The sequence below is a fragment of the Scomber japonicus genome, chromosome 5 (assembly GCF_027409825.1).
Source record: "Scomber japonicus isolate fScoJap1 chromosome 5, fScoJap1.pri, whole genome shotgun sequence".
NCBI classification, from domain to species: Eukaryota; Metazoa; Chordata; class Actinopteri; order Scombriformes; family Scombridae; genus Scomber; species Scomber japonicus.
In genome coordinates, this window is record NC_070582.1 from 1,262,555 (window position 1) to 1,276,451 (window position 13,897).

Here is a 13,897-nt window from a genome sequence, read left to right on the forward strand (position 1 = left end):
AAGACAAACAGACAACAGATAACAACCAACAACTGAGTTAAAATAGTAAAAAGAGAAAAAAATGTGCCGTTGTAGGGATAAACCGCCCACTGCGACAGTCTGTGGAAGTTGTAAATGTTGTGTAGCTTGAAGAGTTTGTGGAGTTCATTGAGGTTTTAGAGTTTGTAGAGTTCGTAGAGTTCGTAGTGTTTGTAGAGTTCGTAGAGGTCGTAGAGTTCGTAGAGTTCGTAGAGTTTGTAGGTTTCGTAGAGTTTGTAGGTTTCGTAGAGTTTGTGGAGATTGTAGAGTTCGTAGAGGTTGTAGAGGTCGTAGTGTTTGTAGAGTTCGTAGAGGTCGTAGAGTTCGTAGAGTTCGTAGAGTTTGTAGGTTTCGTAGAGTTTGTGGAGATTGTAGAGTTCGTAGAGGTTGTAGAGTTCGTAGTGTTTGTAGAGTTCGTAGAGGTTGTAGAGTTCATAGCGTTCGTAGAATTCATAGAGGTTGTAGACTTCGTAGAGTTTGTAGAGTTTGTGGAGATAGATTGATACTTTATTGATCCCATCGGGAAATTCAGGAATCTCGCAGCTCACAGTCCACACACACACACACACACACACACACACACATTCATAAATACACACAGATACACAACAAAAGACACACAGACAACAGATAACAACCAACAACTGAGTTAAAATAGTAAAATAGCAAAAAGAGATAAAAATGTGCCGTTGTGGGGATAAACCGCCCACTGCGACAGTCTGTGGAAGTTGTAAATGTTGTGTAGCTTGAAGAGTTTAGGGAGTTTATGGTGTTTGTGGAGTTTATAGTGTTTGTGGAGGTTGTGGAGTTTATTTTATGGAGGGGGGAAATCTTGTTTTTCACTGTGACGATCAGTATCTCTACCTGGAGACTCCACAAACAGTCTCACTAAAGAACATGAATATTTGATTGTGTTTCTTGGGCTTTGTTGAAAGATGTGTTTGCCTCATTGTTTTCTCTCCTTTTTTTTATGTGTTTCTTCCCTTTGTTCTCCTCTCTGTACCAACTGTGCTGCAGCTCCTATTGAAATACATCTGAGCTCCTATGAAAGCCTGATTTGCATTTGAACGCCTCTTTGTGTTTCGGCTCTGTGTGTGCTTTTACCTTTGTGCTGAACTTGGTGAGGAACATCAGCAGGTGAATAAGTGATGTCAGCAGAGCCTGGTTGTCTTTCTTCCCCTCTGTTTGAAAGCGGTGGGGGGTCCCCGAAGAGGAAAACCTGCCTTCGAATCAGAAAGTGGAGCAGCTGTTTGGTGTTGGGCAGCACTCGGGGACGTTTGGCTAAGTGTGTGTTTGTGTCAACACTTTGGTTTGAAGAGGAGATTTGATATTTAAGCGCTGAGCCTTCGAGGACCGTCCAGCTGTTTGCTTTTATTTTGCTGTTTTCACCAGTTTAAGTGTTGAATGACTGACCTGAGCTGACCTGGGATCTGTTGGTCTAGACCAGGGGTGTCAAACATGCGGCCCAGGGTCCAGAACCGGCCCGCCGAGGGGTGCGATCCGGCCCACTTGCCATCCAGTGCTCTTTTCCTTCCTTCCATCTGTCCTTCCTTCCTTCTGTCCTTCCTTCCTCCCCTTCTTTCTTCCTTCCTTCCTTCCTTCCTCCCTTTCTTTCTTTCTTCCTTCTATCCTTCCTTCTGTCCTTCCTTCTTCCCCTTCTTTCTTCCTTCTGTCCTTCCTTCCTTCCTTTCTTCTGTCTTTCCTTTCTTCCTTCTGTCCTTCCTTCCGCGTCTGATCTCTGAAGGGAAATAAGGAGTTTCATCTCTGGACATGTGACGAGCTGAACATCGTGTTGCTAATGAGCCTTTATGACCAACGATGATGACGATGATGATGATGATGGTGATGATGATGATGATGACGATGATGATGGTGATGATGATGATGGTCATGATGGTGATGATGATGATGTTGATGGTGATGATGATGGTGATGATGACGATGATGATGATGATGATGGTGATGGTCATGATGGTGATGATGATGATGTTGATGGTGATGATGATGGTGATGATGACGATGATGATGATGGTGATGTTGAAGATGATGGTGATGATGACGATGATGATGATGATGGTGATGATGGTGATGATGATGATGATGGTGATGGTGATGGTGATGATGGTGATGGTGATGATGATGATGGTGATGATGGTGGTGATGATGATGATGAAGATGATGGTGATGATGACGATGATGATGATGATGGTGATGATGGTGATGATGATGATGATGGTGATGGTGATGGTGATGATGGTGATGGTGATGATGATGATGGTGATGATGGTGGTGATGATGATGATGGTGATGATGGTGATGATGATGATGATGATGGTGATGATGGTGATGGTGATGGTGATGATGGTGGTGATGATGATGATGATGGTGATGGTGATGATGATGATGATGGTGATGATGGTGATGGTGATGATGATGGTGATGATGACGATGGTGATGATGATGGTGAAGGTGATGGTGATGATGATGATGATGATGGTGATGATGATGGTGATGGTGGTGATGGTGATGATGGTGGTGATGATGATGGTGGTGATGGTGATGGTGATGATGACGATGGTGATGATGACGATGGTGATGATGACGATGGTGATGATGATGATGATGATGATGGTGATGATGATGGTGATGGTGGTGATGATGATGGTGGTGATGATGGTGATGATGATGATGATGGTGGTGATGGTGATGATGACGATGGTGATGATGACGATGGTGATGATGATGGTGAAGGTGATGGTGATGATGATGATGGTGATGGTGATGGTGGTGATGATGATGGTGATGGTGGTGATGGTGATGATGGTGATGATGACGATGATGATGATGATGGTGATGATGATGGTGATGATGATGACGATGACGATGATGATGGTGATGACGATGATGACGATGATGACGATGATGATGATGATGGTGAAACTCTGGCTGAGGGGATTTGAGGCAGCACGCTCTGACAGAACAGCTGCTGGTGTTTCATCTTCACGTCACCATGGAGATAAATGTAATTCCTCCTCGACAGGACGGACGCCTTTCTGTTTTCCCGCCTCTCTCTCTCACTTCTGTTTCAATTAGCTTTGTAAATTAGATAAGCGGCGAGCTAATCACAGAGGTAAGCGTTGATGGGATGAGTTCAGGGGGGGGGGGGGCAGCTGTGGCGTCTCTCACATGAATGAATATATTTACATTAATAGAGTGTTTTCATTGTCCTTCCTTCCTCCCTTCCTTCTGTCCTTTCCTCCCCTCCTTCTTCCTTCCTTCCCTCCTTTCTTGGCTCTGATGTTTATCGGCAGCGTCAGTTTGTGTCTGAGTCATCAGCAGTCGTAGAAACATGACAGACACGTGTGATTACTGTTCCCTTTCCTCCCTTCCTTCCTTCCTCCTTTCCTTCCTTCTTCCTCACTTCCTCTTTTCCTTCCTTTCATCCTTCCTTTCCTCCTTTCCTTTCTTCCCCCTTTCCTTCCTTCCTCCCTTCCTCTTTTCCTTTCTCCCTCCCTGCTTCCTTCCTTCCTTCTGTCCTTCTTTCCTCCCTCCTGTCCATCCTTCCTCCATCCTTTCCTTCCTTCCTTCTTTCCTCCCTCCTGTCCATCCTTCCTCCCTCCGTCCTTTCCTTCCTTCCCTCCTTTCTTCCTCCCTCCTTTCCTCCCTCCCTCCTTTCCTTCCTTCTTCCTCCCTCCCTCCTTTCCTTCCTTCCTCCCTTCCTTCTGTCCTTTCCTCCCCTCCTTCTTCTTTCCTTTCCTCCCTCCGTCCTTTCCTTCCTTCTTCCTCCCTTCCCTCTGTCCTTTCCTCCCCTCCTTCTTCTTTCCTTTCCTCCCTTCCTCCTTTCCTTCCTTCTTCCTCCCTTCCCTCTGTCCTTTCCTCCCCTCCTTCTTCTTTCCTTTCCTCCCTTCCTCCTTTCCTTCCTTCTTCCTCCCTCCCTCCTTTCCTTCCTTCCTCTCTTCCTTCTGTCCTTTCCTTCCTTCCTTCCCTCCTTTCTTGGCTCTGATGTTTATCGGCAGCGTCAGTTTGTGTCTGAGTCATCAGCAGTCGTAGAAACATGACAGACACGTGTGACGGCAGCTCAACCGTTCACTAATCCTTCTAAAGATTATCCTTCACTGCATAATAAAGCAGCATTATTCACTCTAGCTCTCTAGCTCGTGTATATCTATAAAAAGAACAAACAGTATGTCACCGGGGAAATATGATGACACCACAGACACAGAAGAAAAGTGACATAGATCACTTCCTCCAGGAAGGGAGGAAGGAAAGGATTAGGGGGTTAGGGTTAGGACAGATGGAAGGAAGGAAGGACAGAAGGAATGCAGTTTTCTAGTGAACACCAGTCTTCCCCCGTGTCAGAGGCAGACGCTGCATTCAGGCACAGTTGGAATTTAAAGCTTCGAACATGTGTATTCTTTAAATATTGAGGAGCTCTCAGACACTCATCATCTCCAGCGGCCCGGCTGTACGTCTCCTCTCTGCCTCGGCTGCTTGACGCTCGGGGCTCATTCATTACGGCCGTGCAGACGTGTAATCAGGACAGAGGGAAGGAAGGAAGGGGAGGAAGGAAGGACAGAAGGAAGGACGGAAGGGAGGAAGGAGAGAAGGAAGGAAGGAAGGACAGAAGGAAGGAAGGAAGGACAGATGGAAGGAAGGAAGGACAGAAGGAAGGAAGGAAGGAAGGACAGAAGGAAGAAAGAAAGGAAGGAAGGACAGAAGGAAGAAAGAAAGGGAGCAAGGAAGGAAGGAAGGACAGATGGAATGTGGTTTTTGTGCCGAGCAGACGTGTCAGAGGCAGACGCTGCTGGAAGGACAGAAGGAAGGAAGGAAGGAAGGACAGAAGGACAGAAGGAAGGAGGGAAGGGAGGAAGGAAGGAAGGACAGAAGGAAGGAAGGATAGAAGGAAGAAAGAAATAAAGGGAGGAAGGACAAGGAAGAAAGAAAGGGAGGAAGGACAGATGGAAGGAAGGAAGGAAGGACAGAAGGAATGCAGTTTTCTAGTGAACACCAGTCTTCCCCGTGTCAGAGGCAGACGCTGCGTTCAGGCACAGTTGGAATTTAAAGCTTCGAACATGTGTATTCTTTAAATATTGAGGAGCTCTCAGACACTCATCATCTCCAGCGGCCCGGCTGTACGTCTCCTCTCTGCCTCGGCTGCTTGACGCTCCGGGCTCATTCATTACGGCCGTGCAGACGTGTAATCAGGACAGAGGGAAGGATAGAAGGAAGGAAGGAAGGACAGAAGGAAGGAGAGAAGGAAGAAAGGAAGGAAGGAAGGAAGGACAGAAGGAAGGAAGGAAGGAAGGAAGGAAGGGAGGAAGGAAGGAAGTAAAGACAGAAGGAAGAAAGAAAGGGAGGAAGGACAGAAGGAAGGAAGAAGGGGAGGGAGGAAGGACAGACGGAAGGAAGGAAGGACAGAAGGAAGAAAGGAAGGATAGATGGAAGGAAGAAAGAAAGGGAGGAAGGACAGATGGAAGGAAGAAAGAAAGGGAAGAAGGACAGAAGGAAGAAAGGAAGGACAGAAGGAAGGACAGAAGGAAGGAAGGAAGGACAGAAGGAAGGAAGGAAGGAAGGACAGAAGGAATGCAGTTTTCTAGTGAACACCAGTCTTCCCCGTGTCAGAGGCAGACGCTGCATTCAGGCACAGTTGGAATTTAAAGTTTCGAACATGTGTATTCTTTAAATATTGAGGAGCTCTCAGACACTCATCAAGGAAGGAAGAAAGGGAGGAAGGAAGGAAGAAAGGAAGGAAGGACAGAAGGAAGGAAGGAAGGACAGAAGGAAGAAAGAAAGGGATGAAGGACAGATGGAAGGAAGGAAGGACAGAAGGAAGAAAGAAAGGGAGGAAGGAGAGAAGGAAGAAAGAAAGGGATGAAGGACAGATGGAAGGAGAGAAGGACAGAAGGAAGAAAGAAGGACAGAAGGAAGGAAGGAAGGACAGAAGGAAGAAAGGAAGGACAGATGGAAGGAAGAAAGAAAGGAAGGAAGGACAGATGGAAGAAAGAAAGGGAGGAAGGACAGATGGAAGGAAGAAAGGAAGGAAGGAGAAAAGGAAGGACAGAAGGAAGAAAGAAAGGGAGGAAGGAGAGAAGGAAGAAAGAAAGGGAGGAAGGACAGATGGAAGGAAGGACAGAAGGAAGAAAGAAAGAAAGGAGAAAAGGAAGGACAGAAAGAAGAAAGAAGGGGAGGAAGGATAGATGGAAGGAAGAAAGAAAGGGAGGAAGGACAGATGGAAGGAAGGAAGGACAGAAGGAAGAAAGAAAGGGAGGAAGGACAGAAGGAAGGAAGGAAGGACAGATGGAAGGAAGGAAGGAAGGAAGGAATGCAGTTTTCTAGTGAACACCAGTCTTCCCCGTGTCAGAGGCAGACGCTGCATTCAGGCACAGTTGGAATTTAAAGCTTCGAACATGTGTATTCTTTAAATATTGAGGAGCTCTCAGCCACTCATCATCTCCAGCGGCCCGGCTGTACGTCTCCTCTCTGCCTCGGCTGCTTGACGCTCGGGGCTCATTCATTACGGCCGTGCAGACGTGTAATCAGGACAGAGGGAAGGATAGAAGGAAGGAAGGAAGGACAGAAGGAAGGAGAGAAGGAAGGAAGGAAGGAGAGAAGGAAGGAACGAAGAAAGAAAGGAAGGAAGGACAGAAGGAAGGAGAGAAGGAAGAAAGCAAGGGAGGAAGGACAGATGGAAGGAAGGCAGGAAGAAAGGACAGGAGGAAGGACAGAAGGAAGAAAGGAAGGGAGGAAGGAAGGAAGGACAGAAGGAAGAAAGAAAGGGAGGAAGGACAGATGGAAGGAAGGAAGGACAGAAGGAATGTAGTTTTTGTGCTGAGCAGTAGTCTTCCCCGTGTCAGAGGCAGACGCTGCTGGAAGGACAGAAGGAAGAAAGAAAGGGAGGAAGGAAGGACAGAAGGAAGGAAGGAAGGAAGGACAGAAGGAAGGAAGGGAGGAAGGACAGAATGGAAGGAAGGAAGGATAGAAGGGAAGAAGGACAGATGGAAGGAAGGAAGGAAGGACAGAAGGAATGCAGTTTTCTAGTGAACACCAGTCTTCCCCGTGTCAGAGGCAGACGCTGCATTCAGGCACAGTTGGAATTTAAAGCTTCGAACATGTGTATTCTTTAAATATTGAGGAGCTCTCAGACACTCATCATCTCCAGCGGCCCGGCTGTACGTCTCCTCTCTGCCTCGGCTGCTTGACGCTCGGGGCTCGTTCATTACGGCCGTGCAGACGTGTAATCAGGACAGAGGGAAGGAAGGAAGGGGAGGAAGGAAGGACAGAAGGAAGGACGGAAGGGAGGAAGGAGAGAAGGAAGGAAGGAAGGACAGAAGGAAGGAAGGAAGGACAGATGGAAGGAAGGAAGGACAGAAGGAAGGAAGGAAGGAAGGACAGAAGGAAGAAAGAAAGGAAGGAAGGACAGAAGGAAGAAAGAAAGGGAGCAAGGAAGGAAGGAAGGACAGAAGGAATGCAGTTTTCTAGTGAACACCAGTCTTCCCCGTGTCAGAGGCAGACGCTGCATTCAGGCACAGTTGGAATTTAAAGTTTCGAACATGTGTATTCTTTAAATATTGAGGAGCTCTCAGACACTCATCAAGGAAGGAAGAAAGGGAGGAAGGAAGGAAGAAAGGAAGGAAGGACAGAAGGAAGGAAGGAAGGACAGAAGGAAGAAAGAAAGGGATGAAGGACAGATGGAAGGAAGGAAGGACAGAAGGAAGAAAGAAAGGGAGGAAGGAGAGAAGGAAGAAAGAAAGGGATGAAGGACAGATGGAAGGAGAGAAGGACAGAAGGAAGAAAGAAGGACAGAAGGAAGGAAGGAAGGACAGAAGGAAGAAAGGAAGGACAGATGGAAGGAAGAAAGAAAGGAAGGAAGGACAGATGGAAGAAAGAAAGGGAGGAAGGACAGATGGAAGGAAGAAAGGAAGGAAGGAGAAAAGGAAGGACAGAAGGAAGAAAGAAAGGGAGGAAGGAGAGAAGGAAGAAAGAAAGGGAGGAAGGACAGATGGAAGGAAGGACAGAAGGAAGAAAGAAAGAAAGGAGAAAAGGAAGGACAGAAAGAAGAAAGAAGGGGAGGAAGGATAGATGGAAGGAAGAAAGAAAGGGAGGAAGGACAGATGGAAGGAAGGAAGGACAGAAGGAAGAAAGAAAGGGAGGAAGGACAGAAGGAAGGAAGGAAGGACAGATGGAAGGAAGGAAGGAAGGACAGAAGGAATGCAGTTTTCTAGTGAACACCAGTCTTCCCCCGTGTCAGAGGCAGACGCTGCATTCAGGCACAGTTGGAATTTAAAGCTTCGAACATGTGTATTCTTTAAATATTGAGGAGCTCTCAGACACTCATCATCTCCAGCGGCCCGGCTGTACGTCTCCTCTCTGCCTCGGCTGCTTGACGCTCGGGGCTCATTCATTACGGCCGTGCAGACGTGTAATCAGGACAGAGGGAAGGATAGAAGGAAGGAAGGAAGGACAGAAGGAAGGAGAGAAGGAAGGAAGGAAGGAGAGAAGGAAGGAACGAAGAAAGAAAGGAAGGAAGGACAGAAGGAAGGAGAGAAGGAAGAAAGCAAGGGAGGAAGGACAGATGGAAGGAAGGCAGGAAGAAAGGACAGGAGGAAGGACAGAAGGAAGAAAGGAAGGGAGGAAGGAAGGAAGGACAGAAGGAAGAAAGAAAGGGAGGAAGGACAGATGGAAGGAAGGAAGGACAGAAGGAATGTAGTTTTTGTGCTGAGCAGTAGTCTTCCCCGTGTCAGAGGCAGACGCTGCTGGAAGGACAGAAGGAAGAAAGAAAGGGAGGAAGGAAGGACAGAAGGAAGGAAGGAAGGAAGGACAGAAGGAAGGAAGGGAGGAAGGACAGAATGGAAGGAAGGAAGGATAGAAGGGAAGAAGGACAGATGGAAGGAAGGAAGGAAGGACAGAAGGAATGCAGTTTTCTAGTGAACACCAGTCTTCCCCGTGTCAGAGGCAGACGCTGCATTCAGGCACAGTTGGAATTTAAAGCTTCGAACATGTGTATTCTTTAAATATTGAGGAGCTCTCAGACACTCATCATCTCCAGCGGCCCGGCTGTACGTCTCCTCTCTGCCTCGGCTGCTTGACGCTCGGGGCTCGTTCATTACGGCCGTGCAGACGTGTAATCAGGACAGAGGGAAGGAAGGAAGGGGAGGAAGGAAGGACAGAAGGAAGGACGGAAGGGAGGAAGGAGAGAAGGAAGGAAGGAAGGACAGAAGGAAGGAAGGAAGGACAGATGGAAGGAAGGAAGGACAGAAGGAAGGAAGGAAGGAAGGACAGAAGGAAGAAAGAAAGGAAGGAAGGACAGAAGGAAGAAAGAAAGGGAGCAAGGAAGGAAGGAAGGACAGAAGGAATGCAGTTTTCTAGTGAACACCAGTCTTCCCCGTGTCAGAGGCAGACGCTGCATTCAGGCACAGTTGGAATTTAAAGTTTCGAACATGTGTATTCTTTAAATATTGAGGAGCTCTCAGACACTCATCAAGGAAGGAAGAAAGGGAGGAAGGAAGGAAGAAAGGAAGGAAGGACAGAAGGAAGGAAGGAAGGACAGAAGGAAGAAAGAAAGGGATGAAGGACAGATGGAAGGAAGGAAGGACAGAAGGAAGAAAGAAAGGGAGGAAGGAGAGAAGGAAGAAAGAAAGGGATGAAGGACAGATGGAAGGAGAGAAGGACAGAAGGAAGAAAGAAGGACAGAAGGAAGGAAGGAAGGACAGAAGGAAGAAAGGAAGGACAGATGGAAGGAAGAAAGAAAGGAAGGAAGGACAGATGGAAGAAAGAAAGGGAGGAAGGACAGATGGAAGGAAGAAAGGAAGGAAGGAGAAAAGGAAGGACAGAAGGAAGAAAGAAAGGGAGGAAGGAGAGAAGGAAGAAAGAAAGGGAGGAAGGACAGATGGAAGGAAGGACAGAAGGAAGAAAGAAAGAAAGGAGAAAAGGAAGGACAGAAAGAAGAAAGAAGGGGAGGAAGGATAGATGGAAGGAAGAAAGAAAGGGAGGAAGGACAGATGGAAGGAAGGAAGGACAGAAGGAAGAAAGAAAGGGAGGAAGGACAGAAGGAAGGAAGGAAGGACAGATGGAAGGAAGGAAGGAAGGACAGAAGGAATGCAGTTTTCTAGTGAACACCAGTCTTCCCCCGTGTCAGAGGCAGACGCTGCATTCAGGCACAGTTGGAATTTAAAGCTTGGAACATGTGTATTCTTTAAATATTGAGGAGCTCTCAGACACTCCTCATCTCCAGCGGCCCGGCTGTACGTCTCCTCTCTGCCTCGGCTGCTTGACGCTCGGGGCTCGTTCATTACGGCCGTGCAGACGTGTAATCAGTCTTTACTGCCGGAGCAAACGTCTCCCCTCGGACAGATCTCCCTCCGCCCGCCTGCCATTAAAATTAAATTGGATTTCATTTCTAAGCTCCTATTAATTCAGACGAGTCTCGTCTGTTGATGGAGGGTCCAGTCCGACAGTTAGTCTCCTCTTCCCTCTCTTCCCTCTCTTCTTCCCTCTCTTCTTCCCTCTCTTCCCTCTCCTCTTCCCTCTCTTTCCTCTCCTCTTCCCTCTCTTTCACTCTCCTCTTCCCTCTCTTCCCTCTCTTCTTCCCTCTCTTTCACTCTCCTCTTCCCTCTCTTTCCTCTCTTCTTCCCTCTCTTTCCTCTCCTCTTCCCCCTCTTTCCTCTCCTCTTCCCTCTCTTTCACTCTCCTCTTCCCTCTCTTCCCTCTCTTCTTCCCTCTCTTTCACTCTCCTCTTCCCTCTCTTTCCTCTCTTCTTCCCTCTCTTTCCTCTCCTCTTCCCTCTCTTTCCTCTCCTCTTCCCTCTCTTTCACTCTCCTCTTCCCTCTCTTCCCTCTCTTCTTCCCTCTCTTTCACTCTCCTCTTCCCTCTCTTTCCTCTCTTCTTCCCTCTCTTTCCTCTCCTCTTCCCTCTCTTTCCTCTCCTCTTCCCTCTCTTTCCTCTCCTCTTCCCTCTCTTTCCTCTCCTCTTCCCCCTCTTTCCTCTCCTCTTCCCTCTCTTTCCTCTCCTCTTCCCCCTCTTTCCTCTCCTCTTCCCCCTCTTTCCTCTCCTCTTCCCGCCTTCTGGAGAGCACCACAACTCTAAAAACGATAATTACTCCTCAAGTCAAGGAAAGAAGGGAGGAAAGGAGGAAGAAAAGAAGGAAGGAAAAGGAAGGAAGGAAGGAAGGAAGGAAAGAAGGACAGAGGAAGTAAAGAGAAAGGGGGGATCCTTCCTTCCTTCCAAATTGACCCCGTCTGTTCCTTCCTTCTTCCTTCTTTCCTTCTTTCCTTTCCATCCTTCCTTCCTTCCATCTTTCCTTCATCTTTTCCTTCTTTCCTTCCTCCTTTCCTTCCTTCTTTCCTTCCTTCCTTCCTCCTCCCTTCCTTCTTTCCTTCCTTCCTCTTTAATTCACTATTTGTTCTGTCTGGTGATTGATGATTGATCTCTCCTCGCTCTGGTTTCCTGTTGCAGGTCTGGTCCTTCTTCCTCCCTTTCATCCTTCCATCTTTCCTTCCTTCCTTGACTTTGCTCTCTCTCTCTGGTTTCCTGTTGCAGGTCTGGAGAAGGTGAGCCGCGACTCTTCGTACGAGCAGGAGGGGAAGGTGCAGTTTGTGATGGACGCCGTGTACGCCATGGCTCACGCTCTGCACCACATGCACCGCCAGCTCTGCTCGGGGGTCCCGGGTCTCTGCCCCCGCATGGCCAACATCGACGGCAAGGAGCTGCTGGCCCACATCCGAGCCGTCAGCTTCAACGGTAAGACCTGCTGCTGCTGCTGCTTGGTGTCTTCATCTTCATCATCCTCAGCATCTTCATCATCCTCAGCATCTTCATCATCCTCAGCATCACTCAACTCCACGTGTGGAGTGTGGAAACGAGAGAGAGAGAGAGAGAGAGAGAGAGAGAGAGAGAGAGAGAGAGAGAGACAGAGAGAGTGAGAGGGAGAGGGAGAGAGACAGAGAGAGAGAGAGACAGAGAGAGAGACAGAGAGAGAGAGAGAGAGAGACATAGAGAGAGAGAGAGAGACAGAGAGACATAGAGAGAGAGAGGGAGAGACAGAGAGAGAGAGAGAGAGAGAGACATAGAGAGAGAGAGAGAGAGAGACAGAGAGACATAGAGAGAGAGAGAGAAGTTCAGACCCTGCGTTGAAGAAAGATGATGGGAAGGGGGGGGGGTGCAGCTGAAGCCCCCTACACACACACACACACACACACACACACACACACACACACACACACACACACACACACACACACACACACACACATTAAAGAAGCAGCAGGTTAATGTCTTCCAGACGCTTCACAGCTGATCGACCAGCTGATAATAAACCAGCGTGGACGGAGTCTGAGACCGAAGCAGGCGAGAGGAAGAAGAACGATGAAGATGTAATAAAAGAAAAAAAAAGATTTAGGATCTATAATATAAATCTAAAATAAAACAGAATGACAGAAAAAGTTTATTAAAAGTTATAAAACTCGGCTAGAATAGATTAAAAAGAAGCAGGAAGTGGAAACTGCAGAAGAAGAAGAAGAAGAAGATAGAGATCATCTTCTTCTTGGTCGACGCTGCTGTGTCATCACCACGGCAACGACGACGACGACTCATCGTTCCCTCATTAACCCCACGCTCCTTATCGTCTCCTTCCTTCCTTCCTTCCTTCTTTTCTTCCTTCATCCCTTCGTTCCTTCCACTCTTCTTTCTTTTCCTTCCTTCCTTCCTTCCTTCCATCCTTCCTTTCCTTCCCTCCTTTCTTCCTTCCTTCCTTCCTTCTTTCTCTCCTTCCATCCTTCCTCTCCTTCCTCCCTTGTTTCCTCCTATCCTTCCTTCTTCCTCCCTTACATCCTTCCTTCCATCCTTCCATCCTTCCATCTTACCTTTCTTCTTCCTCCCTTTCATCCTTCCATCCATCCTTCCTTCCTGCCTTCCTTCCTTCTTTCCTTCCTCTCCTTTCCTCCTATCCTTCCTTTCCTTCCCTCCTTCCTTCCTTCCTTCTCTCCTTCCATCCTTCTTTTCCTTCTCTCCTTCCAGCCTTCCTTTCCTTCCTCCCTTGCTTCCTCCTATCCTTCCTTCTTCCTCCCATCCATCCTTCCTTCCTTCCTTTCCTTCCTCCCTTCGTCTGTCTTTCTTTCCTTCCTTCCTCTCCTTTCCTCCCTTCCTTCATCTTCTTCTTGGTCGATGCTGCTGTTTCATCACCACGGCAACGACGACGACTCATCGCTCCCTCATTAACCCCGCGCTTCTTATCGTCTTCCTCTTCATCTTCCCTCCTTCTTTCCTTTCTTCTCTCCTTCATTCCTTCTTTTCTTCCTTCAGTCCTTCCTTCCTTCCTTCATTCTTTCCTTCCTTCTCTCCTTCCATCCTTTCCTTCCCTTCCCTCCTTCCTTCCTTCCTTCCTTCTCTCCTTCCATCCTTCCTTTCCTTCTCTCCTTCCATCCTTCCTTTCCTTCCTCCCTTGCTTTCTCCTATCCTTCCTTCTTCCTCCCTTACATTCTTCCTTTCTTCCTTCCATCCTTCCATCCATCCTTCCTTCCTTCCTTCCATCCTTCCATCCTTCCTTCCTTCCTTCCACTCTTCTTTCTTTCCTTCCTTCCTTCCATCCTTCCCTCCTTCCATCCCTCCTTTCCTTCCCTCCTTCCTTCCTTCCTTCCTCCCTTCCTTCCATCCTTCCATGCTTCCTTCTTCCTCCCTTCCATCATTCTTTCATCCTTCCATCCATCCTTCCTTCCTTCCTTCCTTTCCTTCCTCCCTTCGTCTGTCCTTCTTTCCTTCCTTCCTTCCTTCCTCTCCTTTCCTCCCTTCCTTCCTTCCTTCCTTCCTCCCTTCCTTCCATCCTTCCATGCTTCCTTCTTCCTCCCTTCCATCATTCTTTCATCCTTCCATCCATCCTTCCTTCCTT

General features: G+C 47.8%; 1 protein-coding gene across 1 annotated transcript in view; it reads left to right on the forward strand.

Annotated features, from left to right (window-relative positions):
- LOC128358952 (metabotropic glutamate receptor 8-like) overlaps nt 1–13,897 on the forward strand; it is a 120,315-nt gene that overhangs the window by 96,413 nt on the left and 10,005 nt on the right. Inside the window, exon 6 of the mRNA XM_053319357.1 lies at nt 11,554–11,754. Coding sequence (XP_053175332.1) covers nt 11,554–11,754 — 201 coding nt within the window. The remainder of the gene's footprint in view (nt 1–11,553; nt 11,755–13,897) is intronic.